This window comes from Fistularia commersonii, chromosome 22 (assembly GCF_037954325.1).
Source record: "Fistularia commersonii isolate RoL2024-O1a breed Wild chromosome 22, RoL_Fcom_v1.0, whole genome shotgun sequence".
Lineage (NCBI taxonomy): Eukaryota > Metazoa > Chordata > Actinopteri > Syngnathiformes > Fistulariidae > Fistularia > Fistularia commersonii.
Window position 1 is genome coordinate 177,501 of NC_141305.1, and position 11,655 is coordinate 189,155.

At 54.0% G+C, this 11,655-nt stretch overlaps 1 protein-coding gene across 1 annotated transcript; it reads left to right on the plus strand.

Annotated features, from left to right (window-relative positions):
* Positions 1 to 1,210: 1,210 nt before the first annotated feature.
* snapc4 (small nuclear RNA activating complex, polypeptide 4) lies at positions 1,211 to 11,638 on the plus strand. The gene is made up of 25 exons (XM_086169807.1): positions 1,211 to 1,434; positions 1,668 to 1,763; positions 3,363 to 3,464; positions 3,596 to 3,636; positions 3,730 to 3,829; positions 3,915 to 3,949; positions 4,072 to 4,171; positions 4,277 to 4,314; positions 4,498 to 4,614; positions 4,723 to 4,860; positions 4,971 to 5,055; positions 5,133 to 5,214; positions 5,461 to 5,562; positions 5,670 to 5,742; positions 5,839 to 6,003; positions 6,110 to 6,260; positions 6,361 to 6,467; positions 6,871 to 6,965; positions 7,040 to 7,134; positions 7,250 to 7,347; positions 7,464 to 8,607; positions 8,832 to 9,142; positions 9,215 to 9,812; positions 10,086 to 10,348; positions 11,387 to 11,638. The coding sequence occupies exons 2-25, from the start codon at positions 1,742 to 1,744 to the stop codon at positions 11,492 to 11,494; spliced, it is 4,170 nt and encodes a 1,389-aa protein (XP_086025933.1). The 5' UTR covers positions 1,211 to 1,434; positions 1,668 to 1,741; the 3' UTR covers positions 11,495 to 11,638.
* Positions 11,639 to 11,655: the final 17 nt, after the last annotated feature.

The window sequence follows — 11,655 nt, forward strand, 5'->3', positions numbered from 1 at the left end:
TTGGGGTCTGGTGTGTGTTTTCAGAAGCGGCGTTGCGTCGTTCCGCCCGCCGGCTCATCGTGGCCTGTGTTCCCAGCGCGGCTAACGGCCCGGTTTGGTACGGATTCCCGGCGTTTCCGTGGCAGCCGCGGGTCGGCGGGGAGGGACGGAAGGACATCCACGTTTACGCCGCTCCCGTCCGGCCCCTCCATTGGTGGACTAGATTTCTTCAGTTGGAGATCCGATGCCTTAACGGTGCTGATTGTTTCTCGGCGACCTCAGTTTTCACTGATGTAAAAACTAACGTCAAGTTAGCCGAACAGTCACAAAAACCAAAACAAGTTCCAAACCTTGTCAGGACGTGGCATGCATTTCCCGAGAGCAAATACAAATACAACATATCTTAATATGTAAATATGTATATGAATATTTGTGTGTATGTGTATTGGCATTAAAAGTATTTTCGTTATTCTATTTATAGGGCTGTCTGATTTTTTATATATATGTATATTTTTATGTCTCCCTGGTAGGCTGGAGTTTTTGTGTATATTTTGGCTGAACAGATTTGCTGTGTATATAGAGTTGTTGATAAAGAACGGTTCGGACAGAAGTGTCTACAGGAAGCGATGGCATTTTGCCTTCTTGTTTCTGTCTGCTGGAAGGAGGACGTGTCTGGGAAAGTAAAAAGTAAAAGCTTTTTTTTCTATTTTTTAAACCAGTTTTACCAAGCAAAAGAGTCCGAATGTAGCAGCGACACACGCCGCCCTGCCGTGGAGTAGCGATTTACTTGTTCTGCGGAATACTCCTGCGATTCCAGAGGTAATAATTTGTGGGTGAAAAATGATGTTTGATGCCAGCAGAGCTCATTTCACAGGCAGTTCATCAGGATTGCTGTCACATTTTCACAGATATTTGAATCATCTGAATGAGTTGAAAATGCAATTCGGGAAAGAATTTCAAATATTGGCGCGGGAAAATAAAGAATTCACTCCCACACTCTTGTTCCACTGCCGAGAAGATCGATGAGTGAGACGGAAGCAGCCGGAACCATAGAGCGGCCCGACCGGAAGTGGTCCGCGGACGGATTTAAAGGACGGACCGGGCGGCCGCGGTCTCCCTGACAGCGGACCGGAAGTGACCCGCGGACGGACTTAAAGGACGGACGGACGGTCGGACCGGGCGCCGCCGCCGTCGCTGTGTTTTTTTTTTTTTTCTTTTCCGCCCCCTGAAAGCGAACCGGGGCCTCGGATCCCGGTGCCCGAGCCGAGCGCGTTCCCGCCGCCGGACTTCCGGGACCGAAGAATCTCCCGCTCAAAGCGCGCTGGCTTACCGGGACGTCACGTGACGGTGACCGGGCAGCTCGCGCGTCCATCCGGGGAGGATGCGGCGCGTGCGGGACGGAAGCCGCGGAGGTCAGAGGTCACCGACAAAGATCACCTCTGGATTGCTTCCTGAGTAAGTAAGTACTTCTGATCATCACCAAAGTTACGAGACATGGATAAAAAACGGCAATAAGGAAGAAAAGTTCAGTTTAAAGACGTGAGAGACGATGCGCTCACTGTCTGCATTTTAAATGTATATAAACATCCATAGAATGTGTGTGTACATAATGACAGACGTGTTCTTTGGGCTTGTTTTGGTGTCTGCCATGCATTGCTTTCAGAGGTTGTACTGTGTGTTCCTCACAGAAGCACTGCACGCTGCAGAAGAGAAGGTCTGCTACCTGAAGATCTCCACACCTGCAGACCACATCCGGCCTCAGATGGCGGGAAATAACAACACTGGTAAGAGAACGCCAGCGACAAGTCGGTCCAACACGAGGTTCTAGATACCCAATGTATTCCAAATCAACTCATAAAATCTATTAACCAAATACATTTTAACTTTATCTGGAGGAACGGACCACATTATCCAAAAAACTCACATCTGGTGAAAGGAACTAGTGCAGGAGGGCTGAAAGGGATGGATTTGGACTGCCTGAGTGGGACATAGAAGGTGAACTGCTTGAAATCCTGGATCAAGCATCATCAATCTTTTTGCTATTACTGTAAATTTTCAGTGTTCCATAAACACTGGAAAATGATATATGTACACAATTTCTCACCACACAGTACAATAATTTGGAACAAAAGATATGTGCTGCACTGCAACAAATCTCTGTTTTACAAGGAATGCTTTGAGAAAGGTATATGGTTAATAATGGACTTGATGGATGACAATGGCAGTCGTCTAGACTATGAACAGTTCTGTACTACACAGATTTAAGCCTCCCATATTAGAGTTGATAAAGTTACGAAACGCACTGCCTCGACAATTTGTATTCCTGACCAAAAATATAATGACGCGCCGAACCGTACAACCACAGTTACCCCGACTATCACTCCAGGGAATCTCAATTCTGGACAGAAAGTGCGGCAACTCCTTTATTAGGACATGTTTCACAGGAAACTTATTCCCCGGACGTCAAAACAAAAATAATATTTGAAATAAATTTGATAAGGAATCGATTGCCACGCTGCGAACTATGTGTCTGACTCTACCCATACCCCCCGAGGCAAAAGAGACCCACTTCAAAATTATGACTGACATCTACCCATCTAAGGAATTATTGAGGGGACGCTTTACTTTTGAAGATAATATTTGTACATTTTGTGAAGACCACATTGAAACCACTGACCATATATTTTTCTCATGCGAAAAAGTACAGGGCTTTTGGGCTAAAACTCAAGAATGGGTTAAAGATAATTTTCCATCGTCACCAGTTTCCTTCTCAAGAGTTGATATAACATTTGGTTTACTTATAAGCAACATAACAGATGAACTCTGTGTCAATGTTATGTTAGGCCTGGCCAAGTTCTTCATTCACAAAAATAGAATGCAAAAGTGTTCCCCTAGTTTTGCGTTCTTTATAAACGATTTTGATTTATGTAGAAAAATCTTTAAAACTTACGGAAAAATCCAAGAACCAAAAAATATACAGTTTATGTCTGAGATTCCTTGTGAACCACCAAGTTAAATATATGTTATATTCCACTTGCAATTTATTTATGTATTTATTTATTTTCTTTTACTTTCTTTTTCTTCTAGCATGAAACATTTGTCACAAACCTTTAATACTGCTAACTGGTACAGTTAAGTGATTACATACAGAACGAATGTCCTTCTGTCCTTTGCTTCCTCATCTCTGGTTGATTCAGTGACATTTGAGTCTACCTTGTAATGTTAGTTTGTACATATGTTTATATCTTCATACTATTTATGATCAATAAGAGTCCAACACGAGGTGCTATGGTATCCAGACCCTGTGTGTGTGTGTGTGTGTGTGTGTGTGTGTGTGTGTGTGTGTGTGTGTGTGTGTGTTTGTGTGTGTGTGTGTGTGTCAGTCTCTCTGACTGCGCAGAGGGACAGGATCCTGCACCAGGTGGAGAAACTCCAACAGAGCCTGAAGTCTGCCAACCCAGGGCTGGTGCTGAGCAGCGAGTCAGGTGTGTGTGTGTGTGTGTGTGTGTGTGTGAATGAATCTGGATGGTGGCAGTGGAGACCATGACGTCCAAAGTGTTTGATTCACACTCTGTTTCTACTTTGTGTTCCATTGGATGACATGTGTGTGTTGCAGATGATGAGTCCGATGTGGAGCATGAGGAGACACACACAAAGGTAACACACACATACACACAATCAAACATTACACACACACACACACACCAGTTTTAACAGGACACATGACCGTGTGTGTGTGTGTTTGTCCAGACAGCAGCAGGTCTTCTGGCTCAGAGGCAGAAGATTCAGTCAGAGATCCAGAACCTGGAGAACATCTTGCAGCCTGAGGAGGCCATCGACGTGTCCTCAGGTTCCTCTCATGTATTTACACACTGTCTCCATGGCAACAGTGTTGCGCTGTCATTGGCTGACTTGGATGTGGTTGTGTCCTTCAGACGGCGAGGACAGCAGCAGCAGCAGCAGCAGTGAGGTCAGTGATGTCACCAGAACCAGAACCAGAACCAGAACCAATGTTCTAACCTGTGTGTGTGTGTGTGTGTGTGTGTGTGTGTGTGTGTGTGTGTGTGTGTGTGTGTGTGTGTGTCCATTCAGACAGCAGCAGGTCTTCTGGCTCAGAGGCAAAAGATTCAATCAGAGATCCAGAACCTGGAGAACATCTTGCAGCCGGAGGAGACCATCGACGTGTCCTCAGGTTCCTCTTCTGATGTATTTCCACTTTGTCTCCATGGTGATGGTGCTGTGCTGTGATTGGCTGACCTGGCCTCACGGCAAGTTCTCTGTTGTTTCTGTCCATCAGATGATGACAGCAGCAGCAGCAGCAGCAGCAGCAGCGAGGTCAGCGACGTCAGCAGACTCAGAACCAGAACACCAGATCCACTGTTCCAACGTGTGTGTGTGTGTGTGTGTGTGTGTGTGTGTGTGTGTGTGTGTGTGTGTGTGTGTGTGTGTGTGTGTGTGTGTGTGTGTGTGTGTGTGTGTGTGTGTGTGTGTGTGTGTGTGTGTGTGTGTGTGTGTCAGGTGGGCCTCCCTGTGTCTGTGGAGTCGTGTCTTCAGATGAACCTGGTTTATCAGGAGGTACTGCAGGAGACACTGAACCAGCTGGAGATACTGATGGTCCAGAACCTCAGAGACCAGGTCAGTCCGGGGTTTCGGTGACCTGTGTGTCCTTGGGTTAGGGTTAGGCGTGGTTGGGATCCTGTGAACTGCGGCGGGCGGGTCAAAGGTCAGCGTGTGTGTCCTCAGAAAGAGCTGCTTCATCAGCTGTCCGGCGGAGCCCGAGACCCGCCCAGAGAAGATCCCGGATTGTCCTACAAGAAGACCCTCAAGATGTACCTGGGCCACTTCCTCAAACCGTACTTCAAGGACAAGCTGACCGGCCTGGTGAGAGACACACACACACACACACACACACACACACATACACACACACACACACATGTATACACACACCCACCTTGGACTGGGCTTGAGGCTGTGTTGTGTGTGTCCAGGGTCCTCCAGCCAATCAGGAGACGAAGGAGAGGGCCAGCAGGATGAACCTCAGCTTGGACAAGAAGAAAGTGAAAGTGAAACGATGTGAGGACCGCGGCCTTCGAGCCGGAGGTTCTCCGGGAGCCGGCTGACGTTCCTCCGTGCTTCTGTGTGTCCTCCAGGGGAGAGCTGGCAGAAGACCTTGCTGATCCACTCGGTGTCTGGAGACATGCTGAAGAGGCTGGTCCAGCCCAAACTCTCCAAGTAACTATCAGCCATTATTGATGGTCTGGAGGACGGGACGCCGACGTGGGTCCTTCAGAACCTCGGTCTCCGTAGACTTCCTCAATCCTGGCGTCCGCGTAGCAGGCGGTTAGACGTAGTCAGAGAAGGGGTTCCAGGTGCCAGTGGTCACCGTGAGGACCACAAGAGCTCCAAAGACACACAAATCCCACGTCCAGACGGAGGCGTCCCTTCCGTCATCTGACCCGTGACCTCGTGTGTCCTCAGGCTGGACTTCCTCAGCCAGAAGATGTCCGTCGCTGCAGAGGACGACAAGACGCAGCTGAGGCTGCAGATAGACAACCTGGAGAAAGACATCCAGCTGCTCAGGTGTGCGTGTGCGTGTGTGTGTGTGTGTGTGTGTGTGTGTGTGTGTGTGTGTGTGTGTGTGTGTGTGTGTGTGTGTGTGTGAACAGTGTCCTTCTGTGATTGGACAGAAAGAAGAAGGAGGCGGAGCTGATGGGGGATCGCTTTGAAGATCACGACTGGCAGAAAATCTCCAACATCGATGTGAGTTCCTGTTTCCATCTGCAACGCGATTGGCCGTGAGCCGCCCCTGACCCCGCCCCTGACCCCGCCCCTGATCCCGCCCCTGACCCCCTCCAGTTTGAAGGGTCCAGGGACTCCGAGGACATCCGTCTCTTCTGGCAGAACTTCTTGCATCCGTGCATCAACAAGAGCCGCTGGGCCCCCGAGGAGGTGGAGCGTCTGAAGGAGGTCAGTCAGGAGCACCAGGAGAGGGACTGGGAGAGCATCGCCCAGGATCTGGGGGTGAGTGGGGTCGCGGCCCTCGGAGCAGATTTCAGTGGGAAGGCGCGGATCATCTCGCGCTCTCGGGTTCAACGTGTCGCTGGAACCTCCTGCTTTGTGCCCTCAGACGGACAGGACGGCCTTCATGTGTCTCCAGACCTTCCAGCGCTTCGTCTCGGACTCGCTGAAACGCAAGGCCTGGACGCCGGCGGAGGACGATCAGCTGAGACAGCTGGTGGAGCTGATGAGAATGGGGAACTTCATCCCCTACACCCAGAGTAAGGACCTCACGCTGACCACCATGCAGACCACAGGCTGACCTCCTGCAGACCTCATGCTGACCTCACACTCTCCATTCCCTCTCCCTCCATCCCACAGTCAGCTACTTCATGGAAGGCCGTGACACCACTCAGCTGGTCTACAGGTGGAATCAGGTTCTGGATCCCAGCCTGAAGAAGGGGCCCTGGTCCAAACATGAAGACCAGGTGAGGAGAGGCTCTGGGGTGCCAGGGATTTCTGGGCCTGGTGGTATTTGGACTAGCTAGGTTTAGAGGGCGCTCCAGAAGAAGGGTGGCCCGAAGTGGTTGAGCAGACTGGGGTTATTTGTCTTATTTGCGGGGTTATTGGACCTGCTCTGGATTTAGAGGTCTACCCCTGCTCTGGATTGGGGGTCTACCCCTGCTCTGGACCAGGTTCTACCCCTGCTCTGGACCAGGTTCTACCCCTGCTCTGGACCAGGGTCTACCCCTGCTCTGGACCAGGGTCTACCCCTACTCTGGACCAGGGTCTACCCCTGCTCTGGACCAGGGTCTACCTCTCTTCAAAGAGCTCTCTGGTAACTCCTCCTTGACTCGGTGCAGAAGAAGTAAAATGGCGCGGGTGTTTCAGCTGCTGCTTCGGGCCGTGGCTCGTTACGGAGAGAAGAACTGGTGGAAGATCAGGCTGGAGGTTCCCGGACGCACCGACGCCTCCTGCAGAGACAGGTGAGGCGCCGCCGGGGCCGGCGAGCCTGACGGGCGGCCGCGAGAACCCGGTCTGAGTCCTGGTTCGTACGCAGGTACCGAGATGTCCTGAAGGCGGGAACGAAGCGAGGGCCGTTCGACCAGGAGGAGCGAGCGCTGCTCATCCGGCTGGTGGACAAACATGGCGTCGGTGGGTTCGAGCTCAGACTCCGAACCCCGGAGGTCATCACTGACCAAGCAGGAACACATTGCAACTATGAGCGGGTCTTAATGTGTGTGTGTGTGTGTGTGTGTGTGTGTGTCAGGCCACTGGGCAAAGATCGCCAGTGAGATGCCGAACCGCACGGACGCTCAGTGCATGAGGAGCTGGAACACCTTACAGAGGCAGAGGTCCAGGGGGCAGGTCAGAGAACCCATCGCCATAGTAACCAGATACATTGTCTTCTCGTGAACATCGGGAACGTTGGAGAAGCACGCGGTCGTGACCAACGTGGAGTTTCTTGCCCTTTTCACCGGCAGGGGGCGGAGCTAGTCATGAAGCAGGAGGTGGGCGGCGAAGAGAAAGTCGACGTGAAGAAGAAGGTCGGTCCAAGAAGGAGGCGGGCTAAGAAGCGGGTTCAAGTGAAGGAGGAGGAGTTCAGCAGCGAGGAGATGGAGGTTCCATATATGGAGAGTGACGAGGAGGAGAAGAGCGTCGTGGAGGACGAGGAGCCGGAGGAGTACGCCATCCCACCTTTCAACACGTGGATCCCGGACGACAAGTTGGGCTGTTCCTGCTTCCAGAAGGTGCGGCGGGTGGCCCTGCCGTCCTCGGCGGGGCCCGGAGCCGCCGGGCTCGTGCGCTCCACCGTCCTGGGGAAGTTTGGACGCTCGGTGATGGTGGGGCCGGCGCCCAGAGAGCTGCGGGGGGAGGAGCTTCTCGGCGCCGCCTCCTTCACGATGGTGTCACCCGAGCAGCTTCGCCTCCACCTGAACCACCGGGCTTCGTGGAGCAAGAAGCACGGCAAAGACGAGAAGCTCGGCTACGAGCTGCAGAGCGCCGTCACGCCGCTGGTGGGAAACCTTCTGATCCCGGCGCCGTCCAAGCAGACGGTGGCGGCCGCCTTGCAGGAGCGAGCGGCGGCGCGCGAGTGCGGCTCCACCTCCTTCTTCCTGCTCTTCCTGCAGACCCTGCGCGTGGACACGGCGGGCTGCAAGAGGACCATCGACCAGCGGACCCAAAGGAGGTCCTCCTCCGCCCCGACGCCGGCCTCCCCCCGGCTCGGGAGCCCCGGGACCCTGGCCGGGGTCCTGCGGCGCCAGGCTCCGGAGAAGGAACGTAGGACCGCGGGCGCGGACCTCCACCTGCCCGAGCGGCAGATGGTCTCGGTCCCTCCTCCTCACGGCGCCGTGATCTTGTGGACGACCGGGACGCCGGGCTCTGCGGCGGTGCCTCCTGCTCCTCCTCGTCCTGCTCTTCCTCCTCCTCCTCCTCCTCCTCCCGCCACATTGAGGCTCCTCCCCGCCATGGTCCTCACCTCGCCTCCAACACAAACAGCCTTCGCCGTAGGCGGCATCTCCTCCACGACAGAATCTCCTCCCCGTCGCTCGGAGCGGTGGACCTCCATCAGGTCCTCGCCGGCCGTGTCCTCCTCCGCCCCCTCGGGGCCTCTGGATAAAGCAGGTAACCACCTCTAGCGTCTTCTGGCCAACAGTAAGAGCTTCCTCGGTGTTCAGTACCTTCTCAGGCGGCGCCGCTCGCGCCGAAGGCTACTGACCTTCTGGGGTCACTTTGATCGGCTGGCGTCGGTCGACAGAAGATAACTTTGGTGGAAACGAGCCGGTGAAGAAGAGGGCGGCGAGATGATCGAGTGTTGGTCCAGTGTCAGACTGTACTTTCTTCCCCAGGGCCGGTGGCCCCCCCACCCGCCGCTCCTCCAGCCTCCAGTGGAGAAGCTTCCAGCGCCTCCTGCTCACCTTCATTCTGTGATCACAACTACTCCTCCAGCGGTCCTGACTCCGCCCCCCAGTCTGGCCCCGCCCCCCAGTCTGGCCCCGCCCCCCAGCGTAGGGGGAGGAAGCGAAGGTGGGAGTCGGAGCTGCAGAGTGTCGTCGGGACCGGCGGCGAAGGGGGCGGAGCCTGTGCGGCGGCGGTCCAAGAAGGAAAGAGGATCAGGAAGCCGAGCCAGAAGGCCAAAGACCTGCGGGCGGCGCTTCAGGTAGGGCTTCCTGAGCGTCCTCCGAAAACCTCGGACACCTCCCGCGGTCTCACCCCCCCTCCTGGCTTTCAGGCGGAGGAGCGGCGGAAGAAGAGTGGAGCGGCCAAAGTCTCCCAGAAGAAGGTGGCCGTGGCTCCGCCCCCTCACGCTGTGGCGCTGCAGGTGGCCCCGCCCCCTCACGCTGTGGCGCTGCAGGTGGCCCCGACCCCTCGGTGGCCCCGCCTGCTCCCTGGTCAGCCGGTGCTGGTGATGGCGCCGGCAGGGCTGGGCCAGCTGGTGAAGGCTCCGCCTCCAGGGGTGTCCGGCGGTCTGCGGGCGGCCCCCCCACAGGGCGCCCAGGTGAAATCCTCAGACTCGTGTGACCCCGCCCCTCCCTCGACCCCTCCTCCCCTCCGGACAGCCGGGGCCCCCCCCGCCCTCGGGTTCGACCCCGCCCTCGTGTTCCCGGAGCCCGGAAAGGAGGTCGCCGATTGGCTGAGCGGGGGCGGGGGCGTGTCCGTGCCCGGGCTCCGCCCCTCCCTGCCGTACCTGCCGCCCTTCGTCAGCAGCCTGAACGCGCTGCGGGCGCTGCTGGTCGCCAGCGCCGCCATCAGCAGGGACGCCTTCACGCTCCTGAACCCCTCGGACCTGCCAGACTCCACCTCCGGGGCCCCGCTGGACAGCGGCACAGGTAACGCACACACACACACACACACACACACACACTTCAGGACACAACCATGTTTTGCAAAACTAAACAATCCAATCGCAGAGCAGGGTTTTCTACAAGAGGGGCGGGGCTTTTGAAGCCAGGGTTTCTGTCCATCAGTCAATTAATGAATGATCAACCATCACAACTGCTCTCCTGTTTGGTTGGTTTGTTCCTGATACCTCAGTTACCAAAGGTAGTCGTGTGTGTGTGTGTGTGTGTGTGTGTGTGTGTGTGTGTGTGTGTGCCTCCCAGAGCCCCCCCCAAGCCTTGCTGTCCACCCACCGGAGGAGGAGCTGGTGCTGGGGGTGCGGAGGCTGGTGGCGGAGCGCTTTGGAGGAAACCCCGTCTACCAGCTGCTGAAGGCTCGCTTCCTGTCCTGCTTCACGCTCCCCGCCCTCCTGGCCACACTGCAGCCAGTCACCGACGCCAGGGCCTCGGCGTCGGACGAGGAGGTGGCCGTCATGGAGGAGAAGATGGAGATGATTAAGGAGAAAAGAAAACGAAGGAGGGTGGAGGTGAGCTTCACCTGAGACGGTTGCCATTGCAATGCTAGTTGAATGCTGCATGCTAACAATAGCCCTTTCTGTGAACGTGAGCTTCCCACACACACACACACACACACACACACACACACACAGTCTTATTATTTCTTACTTTGTGGATTAAGTTAGCACAGCTGGCTCACTAACAGCAGCAGCAGCAGCAGCAAGCTAGCTAACGGTCTAATCCAGTGCTATTTGCGCCCCACCACCCCCCCACTCTCTGCCGCTACTTGTATCCTTATTAACATGAAAGAGAAGACAATAGAAAGACATATAGATCAACTTGCAACAAAGAATAACTTTAACATTAATCACCTTAATATATATACCATACCATTCTTATTCTTAGTCTTAATCCTATAACAGTCCTCGCTGCTTTACAGAAGTAGCTTTCACAAAGCGGGATAATTGTTGCCAACATTTGGCATTTTTTTCGCTCAAAAAACTCAAGTGGCTTATCAGCGTAATAGGGATGTGATGTCTCATTTATTTGCCTTCATGCTGTTCGCTCACATTACTTTTAGACCCAGTAAACACAGCGGTCCTTCCTGATCTCCTGCCATAGTCACAGTGAAGCCAAGCATACCCTTCCTCATATTTCCTCTTCTTCGCTTCCGGGTGACTTTGGCTTGTGTAATTATCTCCATCTCTCGACGCCTTTCTTATCATCCCTATTAAATATTTTTCATGGTTTGTTCACTCCACTTCATATTTCCTGCTCTGTGCCCCACCATTGGGCTAATGGTACACCATCGGGCTAATGTTACATCATCGGGCTGATGGTACATCATCGGGCTAATGCCGCACCATAAGCATGTTTCCTGGGGTCACCCCCCCCCCAGATGTGATGTCAGAGGAATAGCACCCCCTGGAGGTGGTGGGATGTTAGCAAGGCCTGCTAACAGCTGGTTGTGGTCCAGCAGCTGCATGTTTGTGTTGTTGTGGGGAATGAAAGGAAAGGAAAGGAAAGGAAAGGAAAAGGTTCTAATGCCGTTGTTTTGTTTGGCCCAGAAATGTCAGCTGCTGCTGAGCAAAGGGGAAGGAGCCGCAGCCAATCACAGCTCAGGAAGCGTCCCGGCCCCGCCCACCGGGAGCCCCCCCCCCTGGCGTGGACTTTAAATCGTGTTAAGTTCTAAAGTTCTTGGATGTCCCTGAATGCATCCATCAGGTTCTGTTGCCTTCAGGGACAGTTGTTCATTTTTATAATGCGCTGAGAAAAAAATACAATGTATTGAAGTTTGTAAATAAAAATTTGCAATTGTGGTTTTCATGTATTTATC

Bases quoted from the DNA above. Each gene is read 5' to 3' on its own strand.
- snapc4 (XM_086169807.1), top strand. From the start codon at position 1,742: ATGGCGGGAAATAACAACACTG. The intron at 4,172-4,276 runs GTTCCTCTTCTG...TCTGTCCATCAG, and splicing joins GACCATCGACGTGTCCTCAG to ATGATGACAGCAGCAGCAGC. The intron at 4,615-4,722 runs GTCAGTCCGGGG...GTGTGTCCTCAG, and splicing joins TCCAGAACCTCAGAGACCAG to AAAGAGCTGCTTCATCAGCT.